Below are 15,998 nucleotides of genomic sequence, written 5' to 3'. Positions count from 1 at the left end.
TCTCTGGCCCAATAAGTTCATCATGAGACAAAAATAGTTCATCTTGAGACAAAAACAGTTCATTATGAGACAATAACAGTTCATTATGAGACAATAACAGTTCATTATGAGACAATAACAGTTCATTATGAGACAATAACAGTTCATTATGAGACAATAACAGTTCATCTTGAGACAATAACAGTTCATTATGAGACAATAACAGTTCATTATGATATTGCCTAGTATGTTCAGGCTAGCCATCTCTCTACAGGAGTCCAGGCTAGCCATCTCTCTACAGGAGCCCAGGCTAGCCATCTCTCTCCAGGAGTCCAGGCTAGCCATCTCTCTACAGGAGCCCAGGCTAGCCATCTCTCTACAGGAGCCCAGGCTAGCCATCTCTCTACAGGAGCCCAGGCTAGCCATCTCTCTACAGGAGTCCAGGCTAGCCATCTCTCTACAGGAGTCCAGGCTAGCCATCTCTCTACAGGAGCCCAGGCTAGCCATCTCTCTACAGGAGCCCAGGCTAGCCATCTCTCTACAGGAGTCCAGGCTAGCCATCTCTCTACAGGAGTCCAGGCTAGCCATCTGCTCTCTACAGGAGCCCAGGCTAGCCATCTCCTCTCTACAGGAGCCCAGACTAGCCATCTACTCTCTACAGGAGCCCAGGCTAGCCATCTGCTCTCTACAGGAGCCCACGCTAGCCATCTCCTCTCTACAGGAGCCCAGGCTAGCCATCTCTCTACAGGAGCCCTGGCTACCCATCTGCTCTCTACAGGAGCCCAGGCTAGCCATCTCTCTACAGGAGCCCAGGATAGCCATCTCTCTACAGGAGCCCAGGCTAGCCATCTGCTCTCTACAGGAGCCCAGGCTAGCCATCTGCTCTCTACAGGAGCCCAGGCTAGCCATCTACTCTCTACAGGAGCCCAGGCTAGCCATCTCTCTACAGGAGCCCAGGCTAGCCATCTCCTCTCTACAGGAGCCCAGACTAGCCATCTACTCTCTACAGGAGCCCAGGCTAGCCATCTCTCTACAGGAGTCCAGGCTAGCCATCTGCTCTCTACAGGAGCCCAGGCTAGCCATCTACTCTCTACAGGAGCCCAGGCTAGCCATCTACTCTCTACAGGAGCCCAGGCTAGCCATCTACTCTCTACAGGAGCCCAGACTAGCCATCTACTCTCTACAGGAGCCCAGACTAGCCATCTACTCTCTACAGGAGCCCAGACTAGCCATCTCCTCTCTACAGGAGCCCAGACTAGCCATCTACTCTCTACAGGAGCCCAGGCTAGCCATCTCTCTACAGGAGCCCAGGCTAGCCATCTGCTCTCTACAGGAGCCCAGGCTAGCCATCTACTCTCTACAGGAGACCAGGCTAGCTATCTCTCTACAGGAGCCCAGGCTAGCCATCTACTCTCTACAGGAGCCCAGGCTAGCCATCTACTCTCTACAGGAGCCCAGGCTAGCCATCTCTCTACAGGAGCCCAGGCTAGCCATCTGCTCTCTACAGGAGCCCAGGCTAGCCATCTCTCTACAGGAGCCCAGGCTAGCCATCTCTCTACAGGAGCCCAGGCTAGCCATCTGCTCTCTACAGGAGCCCAGGCTAGCCATCTGCTCTCTACAGGAGCCCAGGCTAGCCATCTCTCTACAGGAGCACTGGCTAGCCATCTCTCTACAGGAGCCCTGACTAGCCATCTCTCAACAGAAGCCCAGGCTAGCCATCTCTCTACAGGAGTCCAGGCTAGCCATCTGCTCTCTACAGGAGCCCAGGCTAGCCATCTGCTCTCTACAGGAGCCCAGGCTAGCCATCTCTCTACAGGAGCCCTGGCTAGCCATCTCTCTACAGAAGCCCAGGCTAGCCATCTCTCTACAGGAGCCCTGGCTAGCCATCTCTCTACAGAAGCCCAGGCTAGCCATCTCTCTACAGGAGCCCTGGCTACCCATCTCTCTACAGAAGCCCAGGCTAGCCATCTCTCTACAGGAGCCCAGGCTAGCCATATGCTCTCTACAGGAGCCCAGGCTAGCCATCTACTCTCTACAGGAGCCCAGGCTAGCCATCTGCTCTCTACAGGAGCCCAGGCTAGCCATCTACTCTCTACAGGAGCCCAGGCTAGCCATCTCTCTACAGGAGCCCTGGCTAGCCATCTCTCTACAGAAGCCCAGGCTAGCCATCTACTCTCTACAGGAGCCCAGGCTAGCCATCTACTCTCTACAGGAGCCCAGACTAGCCATCTACTCTCTACAGGAGCCCAGGCTAGCCATCTACTCTCTACAGGAGCCCTGGCTAGCCATCTACTCTCTACAGGAGCCCAGACTAGCCATCTCCTCTCTACAGGAGCCCAGGCTAGCCATCTACTCTCTACAGGAGCCCTGGCTAGCCATCTACTCTCTACAGGAGCCCAGGCTAGCCATCTACTCTCTACAGGAGCCCAGACTAGCCATCTACTCTCTACAGGAGCCCAGACTAGCCATCTACTCTCTACAGGAGCCCAGACTAGCCATCTACTCTCTACAGGAGCCCAGGCTAGCCATCTGCTCTCTACAGGAGCCCAGGCTAGCCATCTGCTCTCTACAGGAGCCCAAGCTAGCCATCTACTATCTACAGGAGCCCAGGCTAGCCATCTACTCTCTACAGGAGCCCAGGCTAGCCATCTACTCTCTACAGGAGCCCAGGCTAGCCATATGCTCTCTACAGGAGCTGAGGCTAGCCATCTCGTCTCTACAGGAGCCCAGGCTAGCCATCTCGTCTCTCCAGGAGCCTGGGCTAGGATCGCCGTCAGGTAGTCCACGCTGCATGGGGAACGCCTTAAGAAACGCAAGATTTATGGGTAGTGCTGAGCGCGCATGGCGTCAGTCTTGCTTCTCCGCTGCGTGACGCAAGCTGCTTTGCGTCACGCTCAGTGACCGACTGGTGTGACCTCTGACCCTCAGTTACCTGCCGGCATGACCTCCACACACACAGTACACGGTATCATGAAAGCGTACAAAACAGCACGGTTTTTATCTACTAGTGTCACTTTCGCTCGAATAACCTCATTAGGACCAGTAACGAGGTTTTGAGCTCGTAAGATCGTAAATTAAGCGAAATGTAGCATTTATGGGAAGGTCCTAACTGCTCTCTATGTCTCAGGCTGTAACCTCTGGTTACATATGTGTTCTGTACTCCTGGAGGCTCCTGGAGTCGGCTACAAACTGACGTTCTGTGTCGCTGGGTCACTGTAACCTAGGTACACTGTACCCTAGGTACACTGTACCCTAGGTACACTGTACCCTAGGTACACTGTACCCTAGGTACACTGTACCCTAGGTACACTGTATCCTAGGTACACTGTACCCTAGGTACACAGTACCCTAGGTACACTGTACCCTAGGTACACTGTACCCTAGGTACATAGTACCCCTGTGAGTTGGCAGGAAATAATGCTCTGGGAGCGAGGAGTGGGAGGTTGGTGATACACTTGTTCTAACCCGCGCCATTTTTAATGGTAGACTCAACATTTCCAGCTGTGAATGTCTCGGAGCATTGTGACCCCCAGTCTGCTGCCATGACGTGTTGCAAGGGCCCCCCCTAGGGGGCACTCCCTGCTGCGTGCAACCTGCTGAATATACCGGGTCATCCTTCTGCATTATTGCAAAGAGTTGCACACCACCAGAGACACTGGGAAACTCCCTCACTTGTGTTCCTTGGATGATCTTAAGTATAAAGGTTTAGAGTACGTCTCTTTTTTCTTGTTGCAAGCATGCAAGCAAGGGAGATGTAGCTGCTGCTCACCTTGTGCTTGTGAAGGTTGAGACTCATCTCTTGTGATCCGGTTCTTAGCTGTCAATAGACTGGTTATTTGTCTTTTTGTGAAGAAGATTGTGGAATCTCTCTTCGTCATGACACTAGTCAGTTCCTTCCATTTGTTCACAACTCTAGCACTAAGTAAATGATTTACAACCTTATTTTGCATCTTATGCAGGAGATGAATTTGACTTTTTTTCTCTCCTGTCTAGCAAGCTGGACGGTAGAGCGACGGTCTCGCCTTATGCAGGTCGGTGTTCAATCCCCGACTGTCCAAGTGGTTGAGTGCCATTCCTTCTCCAATCGTCCCATCCCAAAATCCTTATCCTTCCCAAGTGCTATATAGCCGCCATGGATATCTATAGCCTAGCAACCATCTGGATAACCTATGTGCGTTATATCTTCAAAGGCACTTGCTTCAATGACCTAGTTAACAGCCGAACTACTGAACGACCAACTCAAACAGCCGTTTTAAGTCCCCAGTGGTTCCAGAACGACAAAGCCGTGAGTCATATGACTGTAATACCTCGCAATGTTGTTCCCATTTCTAAAAGATAATTTACCGTTTCTGAAAATGACTTTCTGCTGGTGTGAGGCTTTTCAGGCCAGTGAAACAAGCGCTTAACTGTGACTTGCGTTTCGATTCCTGCATCGTCATCACTTTATTTTTATTTAACTGTTAGAAGGGTGGGGGGGGGGAACTTCATATGTAGACCACAACTTCTTCGTGACTTACATAATAGGGGGTAGGATTGTTTGAAGCGTAGGTCAGACATACATATGAATGAGATTGGGTGGATATGGCTAGGAGCTGCCTCGTATGGGTCAATAGGCTCTCTGACGGTCCTACAGTCTGTTCTCCTGCAACCTGTCCTCCTACAATCTGTCCTCCTACAATCTGTCCTCATACAGCCTGTCTTCGTACAGCCTGTCCTTCTACAGCCTGTCCTCCTACAACCTGTCCTCGTGCAACTTGTCCTCCTACAACCTGTCCTCCTACAGCCTGTCTTTCCTACGGCCTGTCCTGCTACAACCTGTCCTCCTACAGCCTGTCCTCCTACAACCTGTCCTCCTACAATCTGTCCTCCTACAATCTGTCCTCCTACAATCTGTCCTCCTACAGCCTGTCCTTCCTACGACCTGTCCTGCTACAACCTGTCCTCCTACAGCCTGTCCTCCTACAACCTGTCCTCTTACAACCTGTCCTCCTACAACCTGTCCTCCTACAACCTGTCCTCCTACAATCTGTCCTCCTACAACCTGTCCTCCTATAACGTGTCTTTCTACAACCTGTCCTCCTACAACCTGTCCTCCTACAATCTGTCCTCCTACAACCTGTCCTCCATGGTTATTTCACATGTTTTTCTATAACAAGCTATATTTATGGGTCGTATATGTGTTGCTTTCGTGAAAGTAGTCGTTTAAGTGTTTCCACGAGTTAAAGTAATATACCATTGTCGTCCCCACAATATATAATAGTATGGGAGAGTTTCATATAAGCGATTCCCGTTCTCTGTTATTTCTCTGGTTCAGCTAAACCACGTCACATCATGGGTCTAAGACTCTGGAATCATATTATGCTCCATAAAAGTGGTTTTAATCACACAACTACTGGTTCCAGTCACACTACTGGTTCCAGTCACACTACTGGTTCCAGTCACACAACACACACACTACTTCAGTACACACTACTGAAGCAAGTATACCCACACTACAATTGAGTATACTTGTTGTTATAGCAGTTGGGATAACAGGACATAACCTCCTGTTGGCATAGCAGGACCTCCTGTTATGGTAACAGGAGGTCCGTCTAAAAATTTCAATGGGTTCATGGAACTAATGCTCCAAGCAACAGCCTGTTGGACCAAGTTATCACAAGTTGAGCCTGGCCTCAGGATCGGGTTCGGGGAGTAGGAGTACTCCCAGAACCCTCTCCAGTTATGCTCCAGGTATGCTGCAGGTATGCTGCAGGTATGCTCTAGGTAACCCAATGTATTGTAACAAAATCAGATCCACTTACGAATGTGCTGAGCTGAATATCTCCCGTTATCATTTACAATCAGTTTTAACGGATAAAAACAATTGCGAGTTTCTGACGAATTATTTTTGTTATCTTTTGATCAACTACTTGGATTGGACGGTAGAGCGACGGTCTCGCTTCATGCAGGTCGGCGTTCAATCCCCGACTGTCCACAAGTGGTTGGCCACCATTCCTTCCTCCCGTCCCATCCCAAATGGGGGCCCACGTGTGAGAATGTGATTGTAGGGGCCCACGTGTTGACACTATGCAATGTTTGACTACATAAATTCTTTTCTAATGAGACACAGGAAATGTTCAATCCCCAAGATTGTTTTAACAAACGTACTAGATGTCAGGGATCACCCACCTTAAGGGAGCCGGTCGGCCGAGCGGACAGCACGCTGTACACGTGATCCTGTGGTCCCGGGTTCGATCCCAGGCGCCGGCGAGAAACAATGGGCAGAGTTTCTTGTACCCTATGCCCCTGTTACCTAGCAGTAAAATAGGCACCTGGGTGTTAGTCAGCTGTCACGGGCTGCTTCCTGGGGGTGGAGGCCTGGTCGAGGACCGGGCCGCGGGGACACTAAAGCCCCGAAATCATCTCAAGATAACTCAAGATAACCCCGTTCACTCCATTTGCCACTTAGGAAGAAAAAAAAAGTTTTGCCTAAATCTGACCTGGGGCCAGATTCACGAAGCAGTTACGCAAGCACTTGCGAACCTGGGGCCAGATTCACGAAGCAGTTACGCAAGCACTTGCGAACCTGGGGCCAGATTCACGAAGCAGTTACGCAAGCACTTGCGAACGTGTACATCTTTCCTCAATCTTTGACGGCTTTGTTTACATATATTAAACAGTTCACAAGCATGAAAACTTGCCAATCAACTGTTGTTATTGTTATAAACAGCCTCCTGGTGCTTCGGAGCTCATTAACTGTTTAATAATTGTAAACAAAGCCGCCAAAGATTGAGAAAAGACGAACAGGTTCGTAACTGCTTCGTGAATCTGGCCCCACAAACGTATCAACCCAAACAACCCTCTCAACTCATCGACTACATTGAAAATACGACTTAACAGACAAGAGAATGAGACGATCCATTTAATATATTAAACGAGTAACGTCTGTTCTGATTTCCAGTCAACTGTAGTAGATTAGACGTGCTTTAATGGCCAATAAAACCAAATATGGTGTTCATAAATAGTTCTTATCCAGATGGGAAGCTTTGAAGCCTCTCGACAAGTTATTTTTTGTTTAAGATCCTCCTAAGAACTGAGAGGTCAATATGTATCTTCAGATGAGTAGCTTATCTTAATGTTGACAGCTGCAACCTTGGACTTCATGCATGTGAATTGCTCAGATTGCTGAGTATTGCAGACCTGGAGTATGGAGCATGGTGATTGATTTGGTTTGATTGGTTGATGGGGTTCTGGGAGTTCTTCTACTGCCCGACTACTTGTGAGAGTTTGGTCCACCAGGCTGTTGCTTGGAGCGGCCCGCAGGCCCACATATACCTGCTTGATGGGGTTCTGGGAGTTCTTCTACTCCCCAAGCCCGGCCCGAGGCCAGGCTTGACTTGTGAGAGTTTGGTCCACCAGGCTGTTGCTTGGAGCGGCCCGCAGGCCCACATATACCTGGTTGATGGGGTTCTGGGAGTTCTTCTACTGCCCAAGCCCGGCCCGAGGCCAGGCTTAACTTGTGAGAGTTTGGTCCTCCAGGCTGTTGCTTGGAGCGGCCCGCAGGCCCACATATACCTGCTTGATGGGGTTCTGGGAGTTCTTCTACTCCCCAAGCCCGGCCCGAGGCCAGGCTTGACTTGTGAGAGTTTGGTCCACCAGGCTGTTGCTTGGAGCGGCCCGCAGGCCCACATATACCTGGTTGATGGGGTTCTGGGAGTTCTTCTACTCCCCAAGCCCGGCCGGAGGCCAGGCTTGACTTGTGAGAGTTTGGTCCACCAGGCTGTTGCTTGGAGCGGCCCGCAGGCCCACGTATACCTGCTTGATAGGGTTCTGAGAGTTCTTCTACTCCCCAAGCCCGGCCGGAGGCCAGGCTTGACTTGTGAGAGTTTGGTCCACCAGGCTGTTGCTTGGAGCGGCCCGCAGGCCCACATATACCTGGTTGATGGGGTTCTGGGAGTTCTTCTACTCCCCAAGCCCGGCCGGAGGCCAGGCTTGACTTGTGAGAGTTTGGTCCACCAGGCTGTTGCTTGGAGCGGCCCGCAGGCCCACGTATACCTGCTTGATAGGGTTCTGAGAGTTCTTCTACTCCCCAAGCCCGGCCGGAGGCCAGGCTTGACTTGTGAGAGTTTGGTCCACCAGGCTGTTGCTTCGAGCGGCCCGCAGGCCCACATATATGATTATATACTTGTGCATGTGAGAGAGTTACGAACAGATTGCAAGAACAACTTTAATTGTGTTAGATACAGAATGATTAAATTAGACCTATGATGAGATTAGAGAGAGCGAGTTAATCTCATTCAAATGAAGTCATATATTGTCAAGTGTTATTAAATGTGTATTAATGGTTCCTTGTCTTAGTGATATGGGGCCTACCGCCCCCTTTTAACCTAGTGACCTAGGGCCAGATTCACGAAAGCACTTACGCAAACACTTACGAACCTGTCCATCTTTTCTCAATCTTTGGCGGCTTTGTTTACAATTATTAAACAGTTAATGAGCTCCGAAGCACCAGGAGGCTGTTTATAACAATAACAACAGTTGATTGGCAAGTTTTCATGCTTGTAAACTGTTTAATAAATGTAACCAAAGCCGTCAAAGATTGAGGAAAGATGTACACGTTCGTAAGTGCTTGCGTAAGTTCTTTCGTGAATCTGGCCCCTAGTGTCTGTAATTATCCAGTACTCCTCTCCCTGTCCGTCCCGTGTTGAGGTGTTAGTATTGGGTGTGTCCCGCCTTATTCTTGTGTACTCTATAGTTCCCAAGTGGTCAGGATTATTCGAGTGTCAGGATCCTGGTACAGTTCAATTGTCCCCTACACCTGTCCTGGTTGGTTTATACCATCTGTTCGGCCTACGAATCTCACTCCGGTCCCCTGTCCGGTAACTCAGGGTGGTGGTAGCGTTACTCGGTAACTCATACGAAGGCTGTGACTACGAATATTTCTATCTTTCTGTCTCACTCTCCCTCGCCCTCAGTCGCTCTCGTTCTCGCTCTGTCTCAATCTTCCTCACTCTCTCTCTCGCTCTCTCTCTCTCTCTCTCTCTCTCTCTCTCTCTCTCTCTCTCTCTCTCTCTCTCTCTCTCTCTCTCTCTCTCTCTCTCTCTCTCTCTCTCTCTCTCTCTCTCTCTCTCTCTCTCTCTCTTTCTCTCTCTCTCTCTCTACCTCTCTCTCTCTCTCTCTCTCTCTCTCTCTCTCTCTCTCTCTCTCTCTCTCTCTCTCTCTCCTTTGTTTACTGGTTTACGACCTCGTATGACGGCCCGAGTGTCAACATCTTACATGATCGGTAACGCATCCGTTATTGCCATAGAAAGAGCGGAGCTTGCACGAATGTGTCAGTGATAGTAATGGAGTGCGCGATCGAGATATTACAACATAAGGAGAAAAACAACAGTAAAGGGACAAGTAATAAAATTGAGGATAGGGGCAGAAGGATTCACTACAAACAACAAGGAAGTGTGTGAGGAACTGAATAAGAAATTCTAGGAGGTCTTCACATTAGAGCAAGGGGAAGTTCCAGAGATAAGAAAGGGAATAGTTATCCAGGAACCACTAGAGGAGTTTGAGATTACCAGCGGGGATGTAAGGAAGCTTTTGCTAGTGTTGGATGTGACAAAGGCTATAGGCCCGGATGGAATCTCCCCTTGGATACTAAAGGAAGGAGCAGAAGCACTGGGTAGTGGAGTGTGACGGGTGACCTGGAGTGTGACACTAGAGAACACTACTGAACACTAGAGAACACTAAAGAACACATCAGACCGCCACAGCAACAAAGAACAACAACACAACACAACCAGCAACACTCCCTTCATAACACACATACACACACACACACACACACACACACACACACACACACAACACACACACACACACACACACACACACACACACACACACACACACACACACACACACACACACACACACATACACACACACACACACACACACACACACACACACACACACACACACAGAAGGAGAAGGGACTACCTGGGAGAAGTGCAGTGGGAGGAAGAACTTAGAGGAAAAACAGTGCAAGGTATGATGAACCAAGTCATATTGAAATGCAAGGAGGCTGAAGATAGATTTATTCCAACAATAAAGGAAAAAAGCAGGAGGGAATATAATAACCCATGGTTTAATAGACAGTGTCAGGAAGCAAAGGAGAGAAGCAGGAGGGAGTGGAGGAAGTACAGAAGACAAAGGACAGAGGACAACAGGATTAGATGTAACAGAGCTAGGAATGATTACATTAACATAAGACGAGTGTCGGAAAGAAATTATGAGAACGATATTGCAGTCAAAGCGAAAAAGCAACCAAAATTACTACATAGCCATATAAGAAGGAAGATGTCGGTAAATGACCAAGTGACAAGACTGAGGAAAACAGAAGGGGCATATACAGAAAGCGACAAGGAAATCTGCGAGGTACTGAATGCAAAATTCCATGGAGTGTTCACAACCGAGCCTGAGCAGCTCCCATTGTTAGAAGAGATTACCCAAGATGAAAGACTATCGGATATAGAGGTGACAGCAGAGGATGTAATGAAACAGTTGACAACACTGGATGCAAATAAAGCTGTTGGACCAGACAAAGTATCACCGTGGATACTCAAAGAGGCAGCGCAGGCTCTCAGCGTGCCTCTGGCAATGATCTTTAATGAGTCACTTATGTCGGGAGAATTGCCCAGTTGCTGGAAGGAGGCAAATGTCGTACCGATTTTCAAAAAGGGTGATAGGGAGGAGGCACTTAACTACAGACCCGTATCACTGACAAGCATCCCCTGCAAAATACTTGAAAGAATAATTAGGCTAAGACTTGTTGAGCACCTGGAGAGCATTGGGTTTGTAAACAAGCACCAACATGGGTTCTGGACAGGGAAATCATGCCTAACAAACCTTTTAGAATTCTATGATAAAGTAACAAGGATAAGGCAGGACAGAGAAGGCTGGGCAGACTGCATATTTCTTGACTGCCAAAAGGCCTTTGATACGGTACCGCACATGAGACTGCTATACAAACTTGAGAGGCAGGCAGGAGTAAGCGGAAAGGCCCTAGTATGGGTGAAGAACTACCTAACAGGAAGGAGCCAGAGGGTAATGGTAAGGGGCGAAAAGTCGGACTGGCGAACAGTAACAAGTGGAGTACCTCAAGGATCGGTGCTGGGACCAATCCTCTTTCTAATTTACGTAAATGATATGTTTACAGGAGTGGAATCATACATGTCAATGTTTGCAGATGACGCAAAATTAATGAGAAGAGTTGTGACAGACGAGGATTGTAGGATCCTCCAAGAGGAATTAAACAGGCTGCAGAGATGGTCAGGGAAATGGCTACTGGAGTTTAACACCAGTAAATGTAAAGTTATGGAAATGGGATCAGGTGACAGGAGACCAAAGGGACAGTACACAATGAAGGGGAACAGCCTACCTGTAACGATTCGAGAAAGAGACCTGGGAGTGGATGTGACACCTAATCTAACTCCTGAGGCACATATAAATAGGATAACGACAGCAGCGTACTCTACACTGGCGAAAATTAGAACTTCATTCAGAAACCTAAATGAGGAAGCTTTTAGGGCGCTTTACACTGCCTACGTGAGACCCGTCTTAGAGTATGCCGCGCCATCATGGAGCCCCCACCTGAAGAAACACATAAAGAAACTGGAGAAGGTTCAGAGGTTTGCGACGAGGCTTGTCCCAGAGCTACGAGGGATGGGATATGAAGAGCGGCTGAAGGAACTGAACCTTACGACACTAGAGAAAAGAAGGGAGAGAGGAGATATGATAGGGACATATAAAATACTCAGGGGAATTGACAAAGTGGAAATAGATGAAATGTTCACACGTAATAATAACAGAACGAGGGGACATGGGTGGAAACTGGAAACTCAGATGAGTCACAGAGATGTTAGGAAGTTTTCTTTTAGCGTGAGAGTAGTAGAAAAATGGAATGCACTTGGGGAACAGGTTGTGGAAGCAAATACTATTCATACTTTTAAAACTAGGTATGATAGGGAAATGGGACAGGAGTCATTGCTGTAAACAACCGATAGCTAGAAAGGCGGGATCCAAGAGTCAATGCTCGATCCTGCAAGCACATATAGGTGAGTACATATAGGTGAGTACACACACACACACACACATACACACACACACACAAACACACACACACACACACACACACACACACACACACACACACACACACACACACACACACACACACACACACACACAAACACACACACACACACACACACACACCACAAATCAAAAAGAAAGAATATTTAGTCACGATCGACCGCCAAATAATAGGCACAGATTAGCGCAGATTCGAACCCCAAATGAAAGTGAGAGGCGTTATGATGAGCCACCTCCGCCAGACGAGACTCGAACCCCAGATGAAAGGGAAAGGAATGTGCCGAAGCGCTTCCGCCTGACTGGGAACGCCAGAGGAGACCGCTGAGTGAACCTAACTGAGGCCACGAAGGTGAAAGTGTTATTTGAGCTGCTGCGGATTGACTTTCTACCTTGCAAGGGCTTCGCTCCGCAGGCGCCCCTGTCTGCTAGTTGATGCTCCGTAGCTTAACGAGGTGTTCCGACACGGTGGTTCACGGCCCCGTGGGGTAACGACCCTTCAGCTGGTTCCCGCGTTAGAGGTCAAGTAGCGTGACCCCCGTACGCGGGAAATAAGTGAGCCGCGTGATCCGTGAGGATCGATATGGCCAGAAATTGAGGTTTTTCGCGGTTCATTCACTCTAGCACAACGTCAGAATGTTGATGCTTTAGTGATATTAACATCACTGAAATGCCTACGATACCTCGGAGTAATGAACATTTTATATGTTATGAATACCGCCTGAATCTGTACGCTTCTGGTTGGTCAAAACCACTTCAAATCTGACGTTGGTCAAATGGAGAGAACAAGAGATTCACAAGGACGAGAAGACTGTAATTTCTCTTAAGATTTTCAACTCTAAAATCCGATGGAACAAATACAAGTGAAGGGAATTATTAGGGGAAACCGCCAGGCCATTACGACTATATAGCACTTGGAACGGGTCAGGATAAGAATTTGGGATGGGACGGAGGGAAGGAATGGTGCCCAACCACGTGTTTGGACGGTCGGGGATTGAACTCCGACCCGCATGAAGCGAGACCGTCGCTCCAAGTGGTTGGACAAAAAATACAAGTGAACATTTACTCTCACATTGTTCACACTTTGAACAGAACATAACTTCCTGATCAAGCACAAATAACATCAAGGGTCCGGAAAACAGCAACATTTCTGCAACAGCAATTATTTTGCGACAACTTCAAAAACAATGGATTTCAGCGGTGAAAAAAAATCCAAAATGGAGGGAGCGACGTTTCGATCCGTCTTGATAATAGTCCGAGACAGCGAAACGTCGCCAGTTTCAGGTGTACTAGAATGTTGCCACTAGTACAGGTGTACTAGACTGTTCGATAGGCATTTACTTATCTTACGAAACCTGTACATCTTTTTGTAATCATGGCGGCTCTGTGTAAATTTATTAAAAACAATTAAGTGCTTCGAACTTCACAACCCGAAGTTGATATTGTTGTAAACAATTTCGTAACACCTCGGAGCACAACTTCAATAAATGCAAACAAAGATCCCGTGATTGAAGATGTAGAGGTTTCGCAAATAGTTGTGTAAATACTTGATGATTCCCGGACCCTGAGCAGGTTACTAGACTGCGTCTGCGTTACGCCAGACGCACCTGCGTCAGACGACACCGAAAGCAAAAGTTACCGTCGGGAGAATATTCTGGACGGACGCGTCTGGGAGTACTAATGAGTCGACGCCACGCTTCAGATGAGTTGCGTCATTGCGTATCCAATGCGTGTTCCCATTGCGTCGGTCCGCGTCCCCCCCCCTCCTGTGCGTCAGTACTTGTACCCAGTTCGTGCCCCATACCCCATTCTGTTACCTAGCAGAAAAATAGGTACCTGGGTGTTAGTCAGCTGTCACGGGCTGCTTCCTGGGGGGTGGAGGCCTGGTCGAGGACCGGGCCGCGGGGACACTAAAATAAAAAAGCCCCGAAATCATCTCAAGATAACCTCAAGAAGATACTCATACGCATCCTGTGAGCGGTAGCGCAAAAAGGATTACATAGGGCACAAAAGGTTTCTATCAGATCAGATCCTCAGGTTTCGTAGTCCTGAGGAGGTTCCGGATTCGATCCCCGGTGGAGGCACACACACATGGGCAAAAAGTTTCTTTCACCCTGATGTCCTGTTCACCTAGCAGTACAACCTGTTATCGCACTTTCGTATAGTCAGTATTGACTTATTAAATACGTGCATATGTGACACACTAATTTATTGTGAATATTTTAGTTTACCTTGAAAAGCTTCATAGAAAACACCGACCTTACCTAACCTTCTTAGTATGTTAAGATAAGCATCTTATTGCTTCTTAATTACAATTATTACTTAACCTATTATAGGTATAGGTTAAGTAATAATTGTAATTACGAAGCAATAAGATGCTTATCTTAACATACTAAGAAGGTTAGGTAAGGTCGGTGTTTTCTATGAAGCTTTTCAAGGTAAACTAAAATATTCACAATAAGTTAGTGTGTCACATATGCACGTATTTAATAAGTCAATATTGACTGTAAGAAAGTGCTAGAACGGGTTGAGCAGTAAATAGGTACCTGGGAGTTAGACAGCTGCTACGGGCTGCTTCCTGGGGGGCGGTATAACAAAAAGGTCTGGTCGAGGACCGGGCCGCGAGGACGTTAAGCCCCGAAATCATCTCAAAACGACCTGAAGAAGATAGTTACACGTAATGTTCCATTTCAATAGTCATATATTTACAGTTAATCATTATACATTAATTGTGAATACACAATTGTTTGAGCTACGTGGCGTAGTGGTGAGACACTCTCCTCGCTTTTCGCCAGCGTTTTGTCCTGGGTTCGTATCCTGGCCGGAGGGAGGATTTACTGGGCGTCAATCATAAACTGTAGCCTGGTCGACGCTACAGCCTAGCCTGTAACCTGTAGGAGGCCTGGTCGACGACCGGGCCGCGGGGACGCTAAGCCCCGGAAGCACCTCAAGGTAAGGTTGCCTCTGTGTATCCAACAGTAAAATAGTTGCTAAACAATTTGGCGGGTCGTATTCCAGGGAACATAGGATCAAGGACCTGCCCGAAAGGCTGTGTGTGTGCTGGTCGCTATACAAGACCGTAAGAACTCTTGTATATATAATTAAATGGAGATATTAGTCATAGGGATCTGCGGTTTTTTGTTTTTAGTCATTTCCAATCACCTATAATAATAATAATAATAATAATTTTTATTTAGGTAAGGTACATACATAAAGAGATTTTACAAAGTTTGTTGGCTTTATAGATAGAGCTAGTACATACAATGCCTAAAGCCACTATTACGCAAAGCGTTTCGGGTAGATATGACCTAATGCACCTGTTCACCTAGAAATAAGTAGGTACTCAGGAATTGGTCAACTTTTGTGGGGTTGCATCCTGGCCTGAAATTGAAATCAGTTTATTGAGGTAAAATACACACAAAGGGATGAGGTAGCTCAAGCTATTCTCACCCCTTTCAGAACATCGTGTTAATACATACATATACACACATCACAAGCAATAAACGTATTACTGAACATTCCGAGAGATAAACATATACATTTCCTCCTTTACACAAGTAGTACGGTATCAGACGTACACAAGTAGTACGGTATCAGACGTACACAAATACTTTTAGGACCAACTTGACCGTGTAGGGGTTAATGCCCAACGATTTAACTTATCCCGACTTAAGACTTAACGTGTATGAATACCTGGCTGCCTGTCCCGCGATACAATGATTTATTATTATATTTACGGCGCTCTCTTACCTGTGACTGGAGACTGAGTGGTCAATACCATTAGTAACACTGACGGGTCAATAACAAACTCCAATGAGTTCAGCTTATCCATTGTTTGACGACTTACAAGATTCTGCTGGACATTACATTAACTGTATAATTCGTTCAAGAATCAC

At 47.6% G+C, this 15,998-nt stretch overlaps 1 protein-coding gene across 1 annotated transcript; it reads left to right on the top strand.

The window, feature by feature from the left end:
* The first annotated feature begins 211 nt into the window (after positions 1 to 211).
* On the top strand, positions 212 to 2,851 carry LOC138355253 (uncharacterized). The gene is made up of 2 exons (XM_069310119.1): positions 212 to 1,608; positions 1,717 to 2,851. The coding sequence occupies exons 1-2, from the start codon at positions 212 to 214 to the stop codon at positions 2,849 to 2,851; spliced, it is 2,532 nt and encodes an 843-aa protein (XP_069166220.1).
* The last annotated feature ends 13,147 nt before the right edge of the window (positions 2,852 to 15,998 follow it).

The sequence above is a fragment of the Procambarus clarkii genome, chromosome 6 (genome assembly GCF_040958095.1).
Source record: "Procambarus clarkii isolate CNS0578487 chromosome 6, FALCON_Pclarkii_2.0, whole genome shotgun sequence".
NCBI classification, from domain to species: domain Eukaryota; kingdom Metazoa; phylum Arthropoda; class Malacostraca; order Decapoda; family Cambaridae; genus Procambarus; species Procambarus clarkii.
This window is presented reverse-complemented; position numbering and strand designations above follow the sequence as displayed.